Source organism: Bicyclus anynana, chromosome 3 (genome assembly GCF_947172395.1).
Source record: "Bicyclus anynana chromosome 3, ilBicAnyn1.1, whole genome shotgun sequence".
Taxonomy (NCBI): domain Eukaryota; kingdom Metazoa; phylum Arthropoda; class Insecta; order Lepidoptera; family Nymphalidae; genus Bicyclus; species Bicyclus anynana.
In genome coordinates, this window is record NC_069085.1 from 16,037,780 (window position 1) to 16,056,576 (window position 18,797).

General features: G+C 35.9%; 1 protein-coding gene and 1 long non-coding RNA gene across 3 annotated transcripts in view; both read left to right on the forward strand.

Annotated features, from left to right (window-relative positions):
* Nucleotides 1–18,797, forward strand: part of LOC112054787 (uncharacterized) — a 143,324-nt gene that overhangs the window by 105,287 nt on the left and 19,240 nt on the right. For both annotated transcript variants that reach the window (XR_008252372.1, XM_052891035.1), the window contains exon 7: nt 17,815–17,880. Coding sequence is in view for 1 of the 2 variants with exons in the window: in XM_052891035.1 (XP_052746995.1) it covers nt 17,815–17,880 (66 nt within the window). In the remaining variant the exon portion in view is untranslated. The remainder of the gene's footprint in view (nt 1–17,814; nt 17,881–18,797) is intronic.
* On the forward strand, nt 1,324–4,513 carry LOC128199857 (uncharacterized). Its single transcript, XR_008252373.1, has 2 exons — nt 1,324–2,393; nt 3,194–4,513. It is a non-coding gene; the product is annotated as an uncharacterized LOC128199857 (long non-coding RNA).

Here is an 18,797-nt window from a genome sequence, read left to right on the forward strand (position 1 = left end):
AAGGAGTTGGAAGAAATCACCGGGGGAGCAAGTTCCCCTGCGTCTTACTCGGGCAAGGAGGCAAAGCCTCGAGGCCCGTATCCCCTCACCCGACACTCTCGGGAGGAGACGACCCCCTCACAAATTCGCGTTTACGTCAACACAATGTTATCAGTATGAAAATATTGAAAACTCCCACTAGGCACACTGATATTTTGACTTATTAATCTTAGAAATTAGTCATCTTTTTCTTGTAGTTTAATAACTTGGTATACTTACATAAGTGCCTATGACGTCAATGTTCGGTTTTAAATTATAAATAATAATTACATTTTAAAAATTAATGTTGAGTCATAATTACATTTTACATAATCCTTGTTCATACTGCGTTTATAACTGTAATTAAAAATTCAATTAAAAGTGGTTTCGAAGAAAATTCCCTGAACTTTTTATCTATAGAGGAGAGTTTGTAAGTAGTTTCAATGAGATGAGTCCGATAAGAGATTAAACTTTGTAGACTTTAATGAAACAGACTTTAACTACTTTGTTGGTGGGCTCGGGAAACCGGCAACGGAACTTTACTTTGTTATAATGTATCTATTACTAGCGCCAGCGACTTCGTCCGCCCATAATTAGACCTCTTTAATCCGGTCCTGTCGCAAACACCGTTCATATCGGACGTAACTATAATCTACCTTTCATCTTTTTTTTGACATTTAATTTTTATATAATATAATTAGATACTTTTAACCGATTTCAGAAAATGAGGTTAAAAATACGATATAAATATATACGAAAATACGAGTATAAGTAATTATAAACCGTAATGGCTTCTTCGGCATAATTTATGAGTCGTCAGACACTTAGCTTTATTGCAACCATTCGCTAGTGAAGACACTCTTAAAGTTTGTTTCAAATCTATATTTATTAGTTTTTTCGAAGAACGGTTGAGAGTCTTTAATACTATGTACCTCCCAAAGATACTCTTGGTCTAAGATCCGGTATTAGAAATGTATACCCTCATCCATCGATCGTAGATCGATAGATGGGCCTCAAAGCGTCGCGGAATTGTCATTGGTTTTGCACATTGAGTACGTCATCACTCGTAATACATTTCTCTTTATTCATGTTGTGGCTTGTGTTTTTACACTTCCAAAATACGAAGGCATAATTAAGGGATTAAAATAAAAAAAAAAACAGCAAATATTTTTTTAAGTCCACGTCTATTCACGGCATGCGCTTGTTACATAAGATAAGATGTGCAGGTCTTTGGGTAATGACATAGAAATGTGCGTTCTTTAGTATGGAGGGGCCAATTTAAAGATTTATATCGATGCCCTCATCTGTTATTTACTCCGTAGTTGCTTGACGTACCTACCTACAGTGGCGTGCATTGGTATACACGCAAAAATGCCCTGCCTACCCTGATGACTCATTCTCTTCGCGTCGTGTTCCTCATTACTGAGGGTCGTGACCCCTCACACACATTCACGACTTTTGTCCGCACGACATCGCGCCATGCGGCTCGGCTTTTCGCGACTTGTAGAGCTTCGTGTACTTTTGTATCGAGAGTGTTGCGGATTTGATCTGACCAACGCATCGGGCTATGTTCTCGATACTACTTTGCCAGTGATAAGATGATTTACGAACCTGTAAATGCAGAATATTAAAATTTTGTACAATTTCTACGTAAAGAGCCTACCCTCATTAACAAGCGATAGTATATTTCGACGGATATTCCACAATAACACTTTTAAGTCATTTAAATTTTTACAACAAATAATGGCTAATTTTTGAAGTGATTTTAACCAATACAGCATTAATCCTTATCCAATGAAATACCTTAAATACATAATTGATTTAATATTGATTTATATGTCATATGATTGAAATGGATATTTTCGAAGTCATTACAGATTTAAAACTATACTCCAATGTGGGTTGGTGGCCTACCTAACGGTGGAATTCATAGTCGTAGTAGGGGGCCCCTAAGGGGATTATTCAGCCGCTATGTGTCGAATTCAACCCCTACGCGTTTCATAGACAAAAGAAACCCCTCATTTGACAGGAGCTGGCGGCTGACTGCTGAATTACCGATATTTGTCAGCCAAACCATCCCCTGGCATTTTTTTTTGTTGTTATTCGTGATTTATTTATTAGAAAGTGGACGTTCGGATCGTTATAAGTGAAGTTATAAACAGCGAGTTATATCAGTGCCCAAGATATATATTCGCAATTGCGTAAACCCAGTATAATACTATGGCGATATGGAATGTACGAAAGATTCTCATATTAGGCATAATATGCCTCTGTTTGATGAAGAATGAACACAGAAGACCAAGAGAGGAATACCAATACCGCTAGTATTATACATTCTAGCAGCACTTCGATTCTATGAAACGGGATGTTATCAGGTACGTACCTTTGTTTATTATCAATAATTTTTTGTTCATGAAGACGCCGCGCGGTTTCACTCTGTGTGGTTCCCATTTCCGTAAGAATATGGGGATAAAATATAGCCTATAGAGCTCGGGGATAGTGTAGCTCCCCAACAGTGAAAGAATTTTTTAAATTGATTCAGTAGTTCCAGAGCCTATTCAAAACATACAAACAAACAAATCTTTCCTGTTTCTATTATTAGTAAAGATAAATTAGGAGTAGATATAAAACCAATTAGCCCAGTGGGTATGACCTCTGCCTTTTATTATGATGGTGTAGGTTCCCAACAGTGATAGAATCTTTCAAATCAGTTCAGTTGTTACAGATCCTATTCAAAACAAACAAACAAATTTTGCCTGTTTATAATATTAGTATAGATAAATTAGGAGTAGGTCAAAATCCATATAGCCCAGTAGATAAGACCTCTGCCTTCTATTCGGAGGATGTAGGTTCAAATGCTGTCTGAAACATGCACCTCCAAATCATTTCAGTTATGTGCATTTTATGAATTTAAATGTATATTACATGTCTCATACGGTTAAGGAAAAACATTGTCTCTACATGTGTGAAGTCTGCCAATTCACATTGGGCCAGCGTGGTGGACCTTATCCCTCTCATTCTGAGAGGACTCATGCTTAACATACTCATGATGAAGAATTAAATTAGTTTGTTTGTTTGTAATCTAACCTATATAAATGTTAGGTATACCTATCTAGTTTTGATTTAGGAAATATATAACCTACATAAATGTAACTAACATAATGTTTATTTTCAGACTGTAGGTGCAGTCCATCAAGCATTCTATGAAATAACAGAAATGCCAAAAGTCAAGCTGTATTGATGTCACGCATAGGTATACATATAAACAACCCCGGAGGGCCCTATACACAGATTTAAAGAAACTGGCTATCATGGCAGGGAATAGCAGTGATGAGCTCTGAGAATACTGTTTTACCAAGAATACTGAGAATACTTTGGTCCTTGAAAATCTGAGTTTTCAGATCACAGTAATTGGAAGACCCTCATACCTTGAAAAGTCAGCAGCATTTAATATCGAAGTAGTAGGAGTGAGTGCAGTGTATTGTAAGGTGGTCACTCACTCTGAAGTCCATAACAATAGAAAATATATACAAATCTTAATTGAATGAATGATGGAAAATAAAAATTTATTGATCCACATCTTTAATAAAGATAATTATTAAATGTTTACTTCTGCATTTTTCATTTAAGTCTGGCCCTATAAAAATATACAATAATAACAATAAGTTATATGTAAATTATGTATTTATTGTTGTTATTAATTAAACTTTGTATCAAAACGATATAGGTTTGATTTTAGAATTGCAAAGTGTGTGTGGTTCATTATTATCAGCCCATTACTAGGCCAAGCTTACCTACTAAATACATATATAATATTATGTGATCTAAAGCTTTGTGTAATGCAATTTTACCACTATTCCTAAGGATAAGCTACACTTATATTTATTTACTGCACTTACTATAAATTGTATAAAAATACAGCATAATAGTACCTACTTGTAATTATTTCAGGTGATTTTGAGTAAAATAAACAAATTTCTGCTGTCAATATTTTTTTTATTTCAAGTAGGATTCCACATTACAAAAGTATGAAATATCAAACTACTTATATAGTAAATAGTATGCTTGGGATTTCTCTGCGTGATCGAATCACAAATGAGGAGATCCGCAGACAAACCAAAGTCACTGACATAGGTAGCACAGCGAGTCGTGAAGCTGAAGTGGCAATGGGCAGGCCACATAATTCGAAGAGCCGATGAAATCGCAGTGTTGGTCAAACCCCCACTAGGTGGACCGAGGGCATCAAGCGGGTTGCAAGGAGCCGCTGGACGCTGGCGGCTCGAGACCGTTGTGTTTGAAAGTCCATGCAAGACGGCTATGTCCAGCAGTGGACGTCCATCGGCTGATAATTTTGATTATGATAATGTTCGTCCACATATCTTCAATATTTTTCTAACAACTCCTTCTTGTGAGAAAGAAACTTTTTGATAAAATTGATCTATTGTACTCTTGAACGAATTAAATTTTACTATGATAAATAAAAACAAAAAGTAAATGAAAATATTAGAAAATAGAAACTCAATTATTTTGTAAAATGTCAAAGAATTAACAAAATACGTCTCTCTGTGGTTCTGTCACAGAATTTTCAAAGATCTAATGTAAAATCATAGACAACATTTGCTTGAAACTCCAGTCACCTAGGGGCTCTCTAGTAGTTTGTTTATGAAATGCAATGAAGGATGATTCAATAGTCAGCCCCTGGGTGAATACTGAATATTGGTTTGTGGGGGATTGTTCACTTCACGACTATGAATTCCACTGTTAGTCTTTCAAATACATTGTCTGACTGCAAATTGCAATCTCACCTGATGGTAAGTGATGATGCAACCTAAGATGTAAGCGGGCTTTGTAAGAAGTAATATGAAAATCCACACCCCTTTCGGCTTCTACACAAATGTGCTTCACAATATTTCCGCTACAATGTCACAGTGACACTTGTAAAGTGGAGACATGTGTCACGTGACACTTGCTCTAATTACGAGTGTCGCGGAGGTTGACACACGACGCTGCACCCTACACCGATCTCATACGTGGAACCCGTAACTCTTAGTCTAAGATCCGGCATTAGAAATATGTACCCTCATCTGTTATTTATTAGTGACTATAGTACGCGCGTTAACAACTGAGTCTTAGGGCCATAAATCATTTCTCTATATCTATCTCGCTTGCACTTATGGGTCTTATGGAGCCGTCTAGTGAAGGGTGTAACAATGAAAGACATATTATCGATAAGTAAAGTTTATTATCGTATCTTGTTCACAAAATTAAAAAAATTAACAATATTTGATTTAATATAATACATATTTCATATTATATAATTATTAACTAAATAAAATTAATCTTCATCACTTTTCAATTCATTGAGAAACAGGAATACGTTGTGAATCAGTGTTCGAGCTTGAGGGCTAATATCGCCATGTAATTTCTTCAGATCAACGTTAGAAAATAAAGTATCCATAGTGCGCAACGAGTAACACATGAATGTATTTATTTAATTGCAGTAAACACATTTATAGCAAAAAAAATACGCAATGCAATTACATTAGAAACCGACCAATCAGAATCGTCCAAATCATTATTGACTCATCATTAGCACGTGCGCAGGTAGCCGTTTATCGATAATTAGGGTGCGCAGGTAGGCGCGCTGCACATTCCTATCTTTTTTGACTTTTATGACCGGACGACTCAGATGATAACGCGCATACTATAGTGGACGCACGCGACTTCGTCAGAGTAGATTTCAGTTTTTCACAAATCCCGCGGGAACCATAGTTTTTTCCGGGATTAAAAATAGCCTATGTGTTAATCCAGAGTAAAACCTATTTCTATTCCAAATGTCACCCAAAATGCTTCAGTAGCCGCAAAGTAAAGGAGAAACAAACATACTTACAGCCTTACACACACAAATATTAGTGTGATAAGAAATAAATTCTTAGTGACAAATTGCAAATAGGTTGCCTAGTTAAATTGCAGTTAGCTACATTTTTTATACAAAATCTAGAAAACCACGAACTAGATCATATGTAATATAATACAGTTATATATACTAAATAACTAATGAGAGTATTTAAATAACATTACTGTTTATATATGGCAACCCCACAGTTGCAGTGTGAAGGCAACCTTTACGTTTCCAATTCTGTTGGGTATATTCTTTTAATTCATATCTAGTAGTAAAAAATGCATTTAATACTATCCGGGCGCAGTTTAAAATTAGGCTTCCCATGGGCAATATGTCAATGTAATTATTTTCTATGAGTTATCTCTTACCCCAAATAAATAACCGATTAGGGTATATATTTCTTATGCTGGGTCTCGAACTATAAACGAGAGAACACATAGCCATGATATCCATGAAATAGATCCAGATTTTACCCCTACGATACCTCTTTATAATATAAATAATAATATTTATAATATAAGTATAGAGACGTGATAGCCCAATGGATTTGATCTCTGCCTTCTTTCCTGAGGGCGTTGGTTTGAATCCGGTCCGGGACATGCTCCAAATTTTCAGTTTTAAGCATTATAAGAAAAATCACGTGTCTCGTGATTGAAAACGATGAAGGAAAATATCGTTAGGAAACTGGCATACTTGAGAATTTTCTTAATTATCTACGTGTGTGAAGTCAGCGTGATGGACTAAGGCTTAACCCCTCTCATTCAACACTCGAGGAGCTGAATATGGGTTGTTGATGATGATGATGATGATGATGATGATGATGATGATGATGATGATGATGATGATGATGATGAATATTAGTATAGTTTTAAGAGTGTGCAATATGTAATTTGGTGGTTACAAATGGTTCTGGATCTCAGATTCTGGAAAAGTTAGGAGCCTGATATTTGGGTAAATGATATTTCAAAGTGTTAGCTTCGTTATGACTATACAAAATACACAATTTGTAAAACTTTTCTCGATAGTTTATTTTTTTTAAAAATACATGTTTTGCTCACATTTTGCTTTCAATCTCAGGAAAAGCAAACTTATTTTCTTAAATTATTGTTTTGTATAGAATATTAGGTATATATCTTGAACATGGCCATTTTGTTTTTCGTTATGTTGTTTAATTTACTTGCAATTAGGTAAAAATGGTTTTGGCGCTCACGTCATAAAATTTCGTCTGAAGCTGTCAAAATGTGGAATAATTTGCCGTCTTTTGTCCGTGCCAGTAATTCACTTGCCATTTTTAAGTTTCGTTTGAAACGACATTATTTGTCGTTGAATTAAAATTTTAGTTTTCGAGGTATTTATTTTATTGTTATTTATTATTTATGTAGTATATATTATATATTATATATATATATATTTTAGTTGTATTATATTATATTATGTAATACATATGTAAATTTTAATATTATATTTATTTAATTATTTATATATATAATTACATATAATGCACCTTCCCGCTCTTTCTTCGCAAGTTCTCTCGTCAGGGGTTGCCTGGTAGAGATTACTTTTAGTAATAAGGCCGCCTTTGCATGCTAAGTTTAATTTATCTTTTTTTTGTTTTAATTTATAATTGTAATTTTGTGTGCAATAAAGTATTTCTTCTTCTTCTTCTTCTTCTTCTTATTTAACCCATGCAGTATCATAATCGCTCGAGTAGTTGTGACGGCGTTTAGTGGCCGGTGCGGGCCACAAGAAGCGAGCAGCGACGATTGTAGCGTGTGGCGGCCACTGGCGTCAACCGTGTGTGGCGAGTCCATATAAAAAGTATACAGAGAATATGCCGGTAGCGGCGTTTTGTCGCCTGTGGCTCGTGTGTGGGAGCCCTTAGTCAAACAGACAGATTTATTAATGTTATTTATTTATTATAAATTGAAATCGTTGTTTTACCATTACAAATACAATTTGTTGGTAGGTAGGCACTTGTTTAGTTTAGTTTAATAGAATAGCTTATTGCGTACTCGAGTTTTGAGGTTAAGAATAATAAAGCAATGTTGATGGTACAAACCGAAATTAATAGAATTTTGCGTCATTGTTAAGTCAATTTACTCAAGATTGTTTTGTTGCTAACAATTATGATACTGGTATAATATTTCAATTATAAATACAGCCCTAATAATAATTTTCAACTGACTTCAAAAATTCAAAAAAAGAGGAGTATTTTTTATTCTTGACAAGTTAGCCTTTGACTACAATCTCACCTGATGGTAAGTGATGATGCAATCTAAGATGGAAGCGGGCTAACTTGTTAGGAGGAGGGTGAAAATCCAAACCCCTTCCGGTTTCTACACGACATCGTACCGGTACGCTAAATCGCTTTTCGGCACATTTTTGTCGGTAGGGTGGTAACTAGCCACGGCCGAAGCCTCTCACCAGCCAAATATTAAATTTGCGTAGGTAGTGCAACTAAGCTATAAACCCGTGCGAAATCTAAACTGTCCCTTTCCTAACGTATGAAATTGTGTAACTTCAGATGTGTAAGGTTCTGTAAAATACACAAATCTGTGTTTAGGGTCCGCTTTCAAGTTCAAAGGCGACTTGTTTCTTATCACCCTGCCCAACTAAGTTGGGCTGCGACTTAGTTTATTACGGTTCGACATACGGACTCTTTGTTGAGTCAGTGATTTATTTGACAAATTAGTACTGAAAACTATGCTGTTAAACAAAACAATTCCTTTTTTGTAGTTTGTGAAATTAATTAAATTAAAAAATATACATACGGTCGAATTGAAAAACCTCATCCTTTTTTTGAATTATATGAAAATTTGGTTAAAAATAATAGGGATGATGACAGTTTTTTAAATTGTATATAAATTAAGAGTATGCTAGTAGTAGTAGTAGTAGTAGTAGTAGTAGTATGCTAGTATAGTAGTAGTCAAGGGATAACTTGTCTTAAATTAAAAAAAAATGTCTTTACGTTGAGCTGAAATCGAACTTTGGTTTAATAAGTTTGTCACACCACTTGTCTAGCTGAGTCGATATGACATCGTCGAAATTAGAGACTTGATCCACGGCTTGGGTGTAAGGCTTATTTTCGTTACGGAATTTCTTGATTCGGTCGCCGAGCTCAATGCCCGCGATTAAAGCTATGCAATACCCTAATATCAATAATAATAATAACCTTCGGTGAAGGAAAACATCGTGAGGAAACCTGCATACCAGAGAATTGTCTTAATTCTCTGCGTGTGTGAAGTCTGCCAATCCGCATTGGGCCAGCGTGGTGGACTATTGGCCTAACCCCTCTCATTCTGAGAGGAGACTCGAGCTCAGCAGTGAGCCGAATATGGGTTGATAATGATGATGAATACCCTAATAAAACAAATAACCTAATGCATAGGATACATCACATGTCCTTCTTTCACACACTACAAACTAGAACTGTCAATTTGTGTTAATAAATAATTATATATTAGCCCGTAAAATGTATGTAACTTTCACAAACTTTTCGATCCCCGTACCCAAAGTCCTGTAACTTAATATAGTAACAAAAGGGACAGTATTCCGATTTGATTATAAAAGGGATGCAAGTTAATTTTCCAAGGATGAAAGTTGCCCTCACGAGGGTCACTTTAATAACTTGGGGCGTAAATCACGGGGCGACTTTGCCGTATTGTGATGTGTTAATTTATTGACGCTATGTAATGCGACTATAATATAGATGACATTTTAGGGTTATGTTACAATGTGTCATAATTACTAGAATTTATAATTGCCCACTACAGGGCCAGGCTTCCCTCTGTATAGTGAAGGGATATGGAGCTTGTACCCACTACGCTACTTCAATGTGGTTCTGCGGTGTTAGAGTGATAATGTTAATTTTATTTAACGACCACAATATTAACGATAATGACCGAACGTTACGTTCGTTACGTTAAGTTTAACGTACTCTCCAAGGCACGGGGTGTCACCTGTCTGCTTTCCTTTGAGCTGTGAATTTTTACTGAAAAATTCTTAGAAGAAAAGAAATCGATTTTCTACCTTTTTTTCTTAAACTTGCAAGATGCTTAGCCCGGGCCCAAAAGATCAGAAGTCTACTATTAGACTTCCGCTACTTATTTTCTTTGTTGGTGGTATACAAACACCCCCCCCCCCCCTACACATTTTTCATGTAAGTAATGCTAAGTTAGGTTAAGACGAATGGATATTGCTTTCACTGTAAGCCGATCTCATACGGCCATCTCTATAGCGTGCTGAGTGAATCCTAGATTCTTTAAATGCTACTCTTTAGTAAAGAAATCAAGGCGCTTTTCGAACCCTCGTAACTTTAATTTTTGATTTTTGACCACCACCATAATAATACAAATTAACCTGCTTGCTCTTTAAAAAGGCTTGAAAATGAATACCTAAATGAATTTTGACTTCGACTTTTTGACTTTAACAATGTAGTAATATGTTTTAGCATTGCTAATACTCCTTCAGTTTATTCACCAACGCTTTTCTTATCTGGTAGTCCAAGGTCAAAATAAGAAACCATACCCACACCTTCTACTATTACTGCATCATATGAGCGCGCAGCACGTCGGTACGATATGGATAAAATTCGAAATGCAAGCGAGACGCCGAATTATGACTTTCACGTGAGTAAAAAGCACGGAGCGATTGACGCGCGACGCAAATTTTATGACGTGAGCGCCAAAACCATTTTTACCTAATTGCAAGTAAATTAAACAACATAAAGAAAAACAAAATGGCCATGTTCAAGATATATACCTAATTTTCAATACAAAACAAAAATTTAAGAAAATAAGTTTGCTTTTCCTCAGATTGAAAGCAAAATGTGAGCAAAACGTGTATTTTTCAAAAAAGTAAACTATCGAGAAAAGTTTTTCAAATTGTGTATTTTGTATAGTCATAACGAAGCTAACACTTTGGTATATAATTTACCCAAATATCATCCTCCTAACTTTTGCAGAATCTGAGATCCAGAACCATTTGTAACCACCAAATTACATATTGCACACTCTTAAGTCAAACCGTTTTCCGAAAATAGAAAGACTAGTCTACTTACAAAATAATTTATATGCGGGATTTACAAAATTCTGACGGAAAAGGAAATTCCCTGTACACGTGGATAACAATGTAGACATACGTTTATGAGAATTTTCTAACGAAAATAATCCTGTTGGCTTAGCAAGGAAGCGTGGTAAGCTCCCTCCTTAATCCCCGTTATGAATGAGAAAGGCTTACGGTTTTATAAGTTAAGTATTTTACCTGCCTTAAGTAACGCTATAGTTAAAAGAAAAGTACAAGAAGGTACTTACCCTATTGATTTTTAATCCCTTGGGAGTGTCGTTTTTATTAGCATGGACGGCATTTTTATAACACATATGTTCGAAAAGTATCTCTTATTTCATCAATTTCAATATTGTAATGTCTCTCATTACGCACATGTGCCGTAATGGAAAGAAAATGCACATGTGCTGTAATGTAGTATAAAACCTTTATCATCCGTCTAAAAACGAATGGTACTTTTTTAAATCTTAGTAAAGAGATTTTATGGCACAAAAGTGCTCAACATTTTATGAATAAAGTTACCTTTGTGAGATAGAATATAATAAATAAACATTTGATTCTTTAATTTTTTAATAATTTTGACAATAAATGACAATCTGTAACAGAAACACAAAAATATTAATTTATTTAATGAGTAATACTGACTGTTTTGGTGCATTTGCCTAAAAAAACGCGCACTGCGCGCTATACGTGCAAAAATGACAAGCGTATAAATTATGTCATATGGAAAACAGGTATAGATGCAAATTCATTTTCAGAAAGTGTGTTAAAAGTGTTTTTCTCGCAAATGTTATAAAACGTCGTATAACATACGTGCACTTTGATAATTGGCTTTTGGAAAATTACAGACTGTTTCCTTACTATAGCTCTCGCCTACAGGTCGAGTTTGCAATATCGCGTCGCCTGTAATTTTCAACTTACCGCACATGTATATGATGTACAGCTTCAGCCTTCAAGGTATATCTACTGTAGACCTGAGTGTAGTTTTTTCCCGTTTAAGTTACGGAACCCTAAAAATTACGCTCAAAAAATACAACCAACCTTCAATCGGGTAAAAAGGGATTATCGGTAAATTTTGGACGAGCTAAGGTATGGCATAGTTTTGGCTTTTTAGGGATATAACATACGTGTCCCGAGCGCCTCATAAGTCAAGTTCAGTGGACTGGATCGATTTTATGGCTCCTTGAACAACGTATCTATTACCTTGTGCCTTTAGGAGGCTGTAAATCTATAAGTGCTTTGAATAAATAAGTATATGATATACTAGTAGCGAAGGCTGAAATTTTCTAGTAGGTAAACCGTTCATGTGTTTCTTAGTCTGAAAGACCAAGCGAGTTTCATATTTTAAGTTGCACGGAGGCGTTTATTGTACAGATTGTAGAAATGGTGTTGTAATATTAAATATATATTCGAGCGTATAAAACATATTACATTAATGAATGTATGTATGGTTTTCATAGGTAACCCAATCGGAATCGTGTTGTTAGGACCCATCGCCCCTTATATATAACCTTTATGATCTTGTACGTTCCTTGTGTGACCGTTAGCTTACCCTTCGCCATAAGTGTAGTATACAACTTTATATAGTGAAACCTTTTACATAATATGTATTCTTCATTTCAATGTAATGTCTGTCTCTACTTTATCTACGCGATAAACTCAAAACTACTTAATTGATTTTCCTAGAGTTCTTACCAATGGACGAATGTTACGAGGGCCTACGAGTTCCATCTAACAAAATATAAATATACTAAACTATCTATACGTTATTATAAACATTGTCTGTTATTTGCTGATAATAATTCTTCAATGTCATGATTACAGTTTTTCGTTTATAAGATACTGATTTGACTAAACCTAAAGATTCTATCTTTAGCTTTATTATTTTATTATTTAAACTCAGATTAAACTATTTACATTTTATAATTAATTTAAATATTATAATGATATTAATTTCATAATGTTAGACTAAATCGTAAAACTGTATAATTAAAAAGTAGTTGTAAGATACAGAAACCATTTTGAATTGTAAAACTGTTTGAGTCATAGTCGGTAATTATTTCGTCGTCTGGTAGCCAGTCGAGCGCGAACTTTGTTGGTGGTAATACACTTTGTTGGAACTATACGAAGATTTTCATTGCTGAATACACATTCCTGACGTCACGCTGTCCGTCTCAGTAATACGAAGTTATTTAGCAGGAAGGCTCAATATAACAAGAAATTTTCGTAAAAATTATGTATTTAGTGTCACGGCCACGCACGTTTACTACATAGAATAATGACTATAATTTGTAGCGCTTTTCTGTAACTACTAATGGTCTTATAACTCGACAGAGGGAGTTTGGGATTCGTCTCTATCTCTATCTGTAGTATTGTATTAGAAAGTGAGAGATAGAGACGATTTCGATTTACATTGTCGAGTTGTAAAAAAATCTACAGTATAGCGCTGCTTACGTTCAACTTTTTTTAAATAGTAAGATATCTTTACAATAGTACACAATTGTGTTTCAAATATAAAACCTAAGGTAGGGCAATAAAGGTCTATTGTTAAATATTTGCTTCATGCCTAGTGAATAACTAGCTTAAAAATCTTTTATAAATTTAACGCAAGACCCTTTAAAATACATTATCCTATATAGTGTGTCGTCTACTATGTTTCTTGTAGAAATTCAGAGGTCCTTAACTTGTCTGAAGTCCCTGCTTTAGAGGAGGGATTATATTATCTTTCAGAGGATATCTTCGTCTCATCTTGCGTGGTCTATCGGGTAATGAAAGAGTTGATAATAAATTGATTACCTGTAAAAGTTCTTGCAAACGACGACATTTTCAATTCTGTTCAGAAAGGGCTTTATTTTTTTAATCTTTTAGTTTTTACATAATGAAGTCTTTAACTTTTCGATCATGAACAATCGAGTTAAGACAGTTACCAGATGAAAACTTTTCTTTATGTGAAAGAAAGAAAACGTATTTTCTTTCCTTTATTAATTTTTAGTGCCATCTGTATCTAGGTTGGAGTCAGACAGACTGTCAACAAAGTCAGTATAAGGGTTTACTTTTTTAGGGTTCCGTAGTACACAAGGCCCCTATAGTTTTAGTGCGCGTGGCCTGACACGCACTTGGCCGGTTTTATTTAATTTTGAGGTACTAAAAAATTGCGGAAGCCGCGGGGATTGGAATATCCGAGATATTTGAATCTTTTGGCTGTAGGCGTCTTAGTCTCGCGGTTTTTTCTAAAACTTAGTAGTAATACTAAGCATATGTGAATTGAAAGTTAGTATACTACAAACACTTACAAACTTAAATTAGAGGCAATACGCTTACACATGATCACAATAAAAAATATAGGTGTGTTTAGCCGTGAATATGACCTCTGCCCTCGATTCCGGAGGGTGTGGGTTCAAATCTGGTCCGGAGCATGTACCTCCAACTTTTTAGTTGTGTGCATTTTAAGAAATTAAATATCACGTGTGTCAAACGGCGAAGGACATCGTGAGGAAGAGAATTTTCTTAATTCTCTGCATGTGTGAAGTCTGCCAATCCGCATTGGGGCGGCGTGGTGGACTATTGGCCTAACCCCTCTCATTCTGAGAGAAGATAGGATATCGGTTGATAATGTATGTCTTTACAGTAGAAACGAAAGATTTTTCTAAATGAGTCCTTGAACGAAATTTAATTTTGCCTTTAATTTGGAAAATTCTGCTCTGCCTATTTTATTGTGTCGTTGTTGGAAAAAATCTCAAGATTTTCCATTCCAAGAAAACAAACTTGTTGTTGCTGAGCCGGAGATTGATTATTTTCATTTAATTCCCAAGCGAGTGCTAAGCAAAATTGCCCCGGTCAACCCCCGGGAGCAAGGAATAAATTTAATATTGCTCCAATTTCTTTATTTTGTGTTGTGGGAAGGTAGGTAATTTTAATCAATCTCCCGTCAATATTTACTCGTATTCTCATAAGGTGTACCTATAGAAATTAATAACTGAATTAATTTGAGGTTTTTGGGACTTTAATGCTTTTTAAAAGCCGTTTTTAACGGCTCGCTACAAAACCAGGCTAAAGTGTAGGATTTGTACAGAAACTCAGACAAGCACATTCACAGAGGGACACACAATTCAGGGATGTAGGTTTTTGGAACTTTATTAATTAATTTAGAAGCCTTTTATAACGACCCATTAGAGTAACAGACTAAAGTGTAGCGTTTGTAGAGAACTTAAGACAAGGATGCACGCTTAACACTATTAAGGGGTTTTTGGATCCCTCGTTCTTATTTAATTAACTTGCCATTTAACTGTTTACCATTGCCTATTTTTATCTTACATGATCCAACTAAATTTGTAAAGAACTTACGTGATAGATTTGATAGAGAGTGTTAAGCAAGGTGATTGGCTCTTCAGGAGATCTAATACTTTTTACAAATTACAGTGCACGCAATGCATTGACATTACTTTACATCCACATTTTATTGGTGGGGTTTTATTAGCGCATACAGTTTTATTAGAGTAATTAATTTACGTGTAATTTAAAACGCCTCTAGAGCGCAGTGCAAATATTTGAACCATTGCTCGGTTGTGGTTTTAATGTAGGTTATAATAGCAATATAATGAAAATATATTTACATTTATTATGTATAATAATTAGTGCCTTATCTGAAGTAATTGTGTTAGCTTTAAACTACAAAGTACATCATAAGAGGAGATTGCTTGGACCGATATATACCTAATAATTTAGTTCATGAATATCAGTCTAAATTAACGATCCACATCGTGTGTGGGTCGCGATGTGCATCAAGCCGTTATCTCTGCAGGCATGTGAGATGACTTGATCGTCAGTGGCTGAATTAAGTGATTTTTTGGAATTTTAATATTATACAAGTGTACAGAGGATACAAACATGACGTTTCAATGTTCTGTTCTGTTTATTTTATAATCTATGATTAATATGTCAAAGTATATTATGCTAGTTGCAGGAAAATTATATCAATATTTGCTTTTAAATCTATAATAAGTTTTTGAGCAAGATCTATTTGAGAAAAAGGTATTGTGTGGTTGTTTAGTGGCTTGCTTTTGATGGTAAAATTTTAAATTACAGGCACATATGGGTTTTTATATTATTTAAGTTACGCCTTTGATTCAGGTTAACCAGGGGCGTAGCTACCGCCGTGTCAGCCGTATCAATACGATACGGGGCCCCAGACTACAGGGGCCCCGTACGTGTAAAAGCAAAAATTTGTAAAATATAGATAATCCATAATATCTTTTTGTCCTGTAAAATAAAAATAGAAGTGGTGAAATAGGGGTTGAAAGTTTGTATGGAAAGTCCTTCATTTATAGAGTTAAAGTTTTAAAAATTTGTCCATAAACTATAAAGAAATTACGAAATAATATGTGTATCAAGAATTTTAAAAATTCAACCCTCAAAGTGGTGAAATAGGGGTTGAAAGTTTACATTGATTCCACGCGGGTGAAGTCGCGGGCGTCCGCTAGTGTAAAGGTATTACATATTTATTCAAATTGGTAGCATAATTAAGAGTATCTTAAATAATACTTGCACTGCCCTGCTTGCTGTGCGCCCGTGATAAGGAATGTATATTGTATATGCACTGATAACGTGTATATATAGATATACGTGTTCCGTTTGACATTATTTCACAGAATTCGATTAGCAACAATATTGAACAGTGTTTTTTTTTTTTTAATTCTTTACAAGTTAGCCCTTGACTACAATCTCACCTGATGGTAAGTGATGATGTAGTCTTAGATGGAAGCGGGCTTACTTGTTAGGAGGAGGATGAAAATCCACACGCCTTTCGGTTTCTACACGGCATCGTACCGGAACGCTAAATCGCTTGGCGGCACGTTTTTGCCGGTAGGGTGGTAACTAGCCACGGCCGAAGCCTCCCACCAGCCAGACCTGGACCAATTAAGAAAATCTCAATCTGCCCAGCTGGGGATCGAACCCAGGACCTCCGTTTTGTAAATCCACCGCCCATACCACTGCGCCACGGAGGCCGTCAAATAACTTACGTAATTTGATCTGATAGGTCCTAGATTCAATCTCTACCTTCCTCCTATTTCCGTTTATTGTCTACACCTAGCAAATCTTTTAGAAGGCAAAAGAGATGGTAACACTAGCAAGTAGCTTTTATTTAAATTGCCATGTTAGTATGTAAGTAAATTTTTAAAGTTATAGTTTAAGGTAGAGAATGATACAGAATGAGTATTTACAAGCCATCGCAGTGAAGCCGGTGAAACCTATAAAAAAACAAACGTCATGAACGACGAATCAATACCGATTCCGAAGATTTCCGGGATAAAAATTAAATATTGCCTCTCCTATATAATTTTCATCTCCATGAAAGGTCCTTTTAAAAACTGTTTAGTTGTTTTAGAGAATTGACCAGACACACAGACAAAAAAATATCTTAACCATTCGCTGCCCGCGAGTATTTTATCGAAAAGCCCGTCTGCGTTGAAGAAGCCGACAGTCAGGGAATGCGGTTTTAATCTACCGTTGTGAGCCATTTAAAAAATCTTTATATTCCTCTATCGCGCGGAGCATGATACTGTGCTCGCATATTGCCCTTAGTTTACGTTAGGTATATTTTTTACATGTCACGTAACGGATACGATCCGGATCCGGCGACCGGTCGTCCATTTAGGAGTCAAATGGTTAAACAGTTTCTTTGGCCTATAGTATCGCGTAAATAACTGTAAGCACTTGAGGAAACCAAGTTATTTAATTTTTCTTTGAGTTATATATTGAAATGTTATTGTTTTAACTGTAGATTATTATGCTATTGTAGAACCGGGTGTAAAGTACAGTTTTTGTTACAGAAGAGGCGGCCACAAAGGTCGCCGGGGACACAAAGCTGCCGCACAACGAGGCTAACATGATAGTTGGTAAGTATATGTACATATAACCAGTAGGTTTGACGGCCTCCGTGGCGCAGTGGTATGCGCGTTGGATTTACAAGACGGAGGTCCTGGGTTCGATCCCCGGCTGGGCAGATTGAGATTTTCTTAATTTGTCCAGGTCTGGCTGGTGGGAGGCTTCGGCCGTGGCTAGTTACCACCCTACCGGCAAAGACGTACCGCCAAGCGATTTAGCGTTCCGGTACGATGCCGTGTACAAACCGAAAGGGGTGTGGAGTTTCATCCTCCTCCTAACAAGTTAGCCCGCTTCCATCTTAGACTGCATCATCACTTACCATCAGGTGAGATTGTAGTCAAGGGCTAACTTGTAAAGAATATAAAAAAAGGTCAACAATATATGAGCGATTTTTTTTGTAAATTCATGTTTTTTCATAGTACATTAAATTGTCGTCCAGTAGACAGTTTCGTCGTTATCAATCCATATACGGCTCACTGCTGAGCTCGAGGCTCCTCTCAGAATGAGAGGGGTTAGGCCAATAGTCCACCACGCTGGCCCAATGCGGATTGACAGACTTCACACACGCAGAGAATTAAGAAAATTCTCTGGTATGCAGTTTTCCTCACGATATTTTTCTACACCGTTTGACACACAACTGAAAAGTTGTAAGTACATGCCCCGGACCGGATTAGAATCTGCATTTATGCTACCTATGCTAAAACGCTAAAACGTACTTCATATGTAGGTTTTTTTTATTCTCTACAGGTTAGCCCTTGACTACAATCTAACCTGGTGGTAAGTGATGATGCAATCTAAGATGGAAGCGGGATAACTTGTTAGGAGTAGGATGAAATCCAGTTTCGGTTTCTACACGACATCTTACCGGAACGTTAAATCGCTTGGCGGTACGTCTTTGTCGGTAGCAATCCACGGCCGAAGCCTCCCA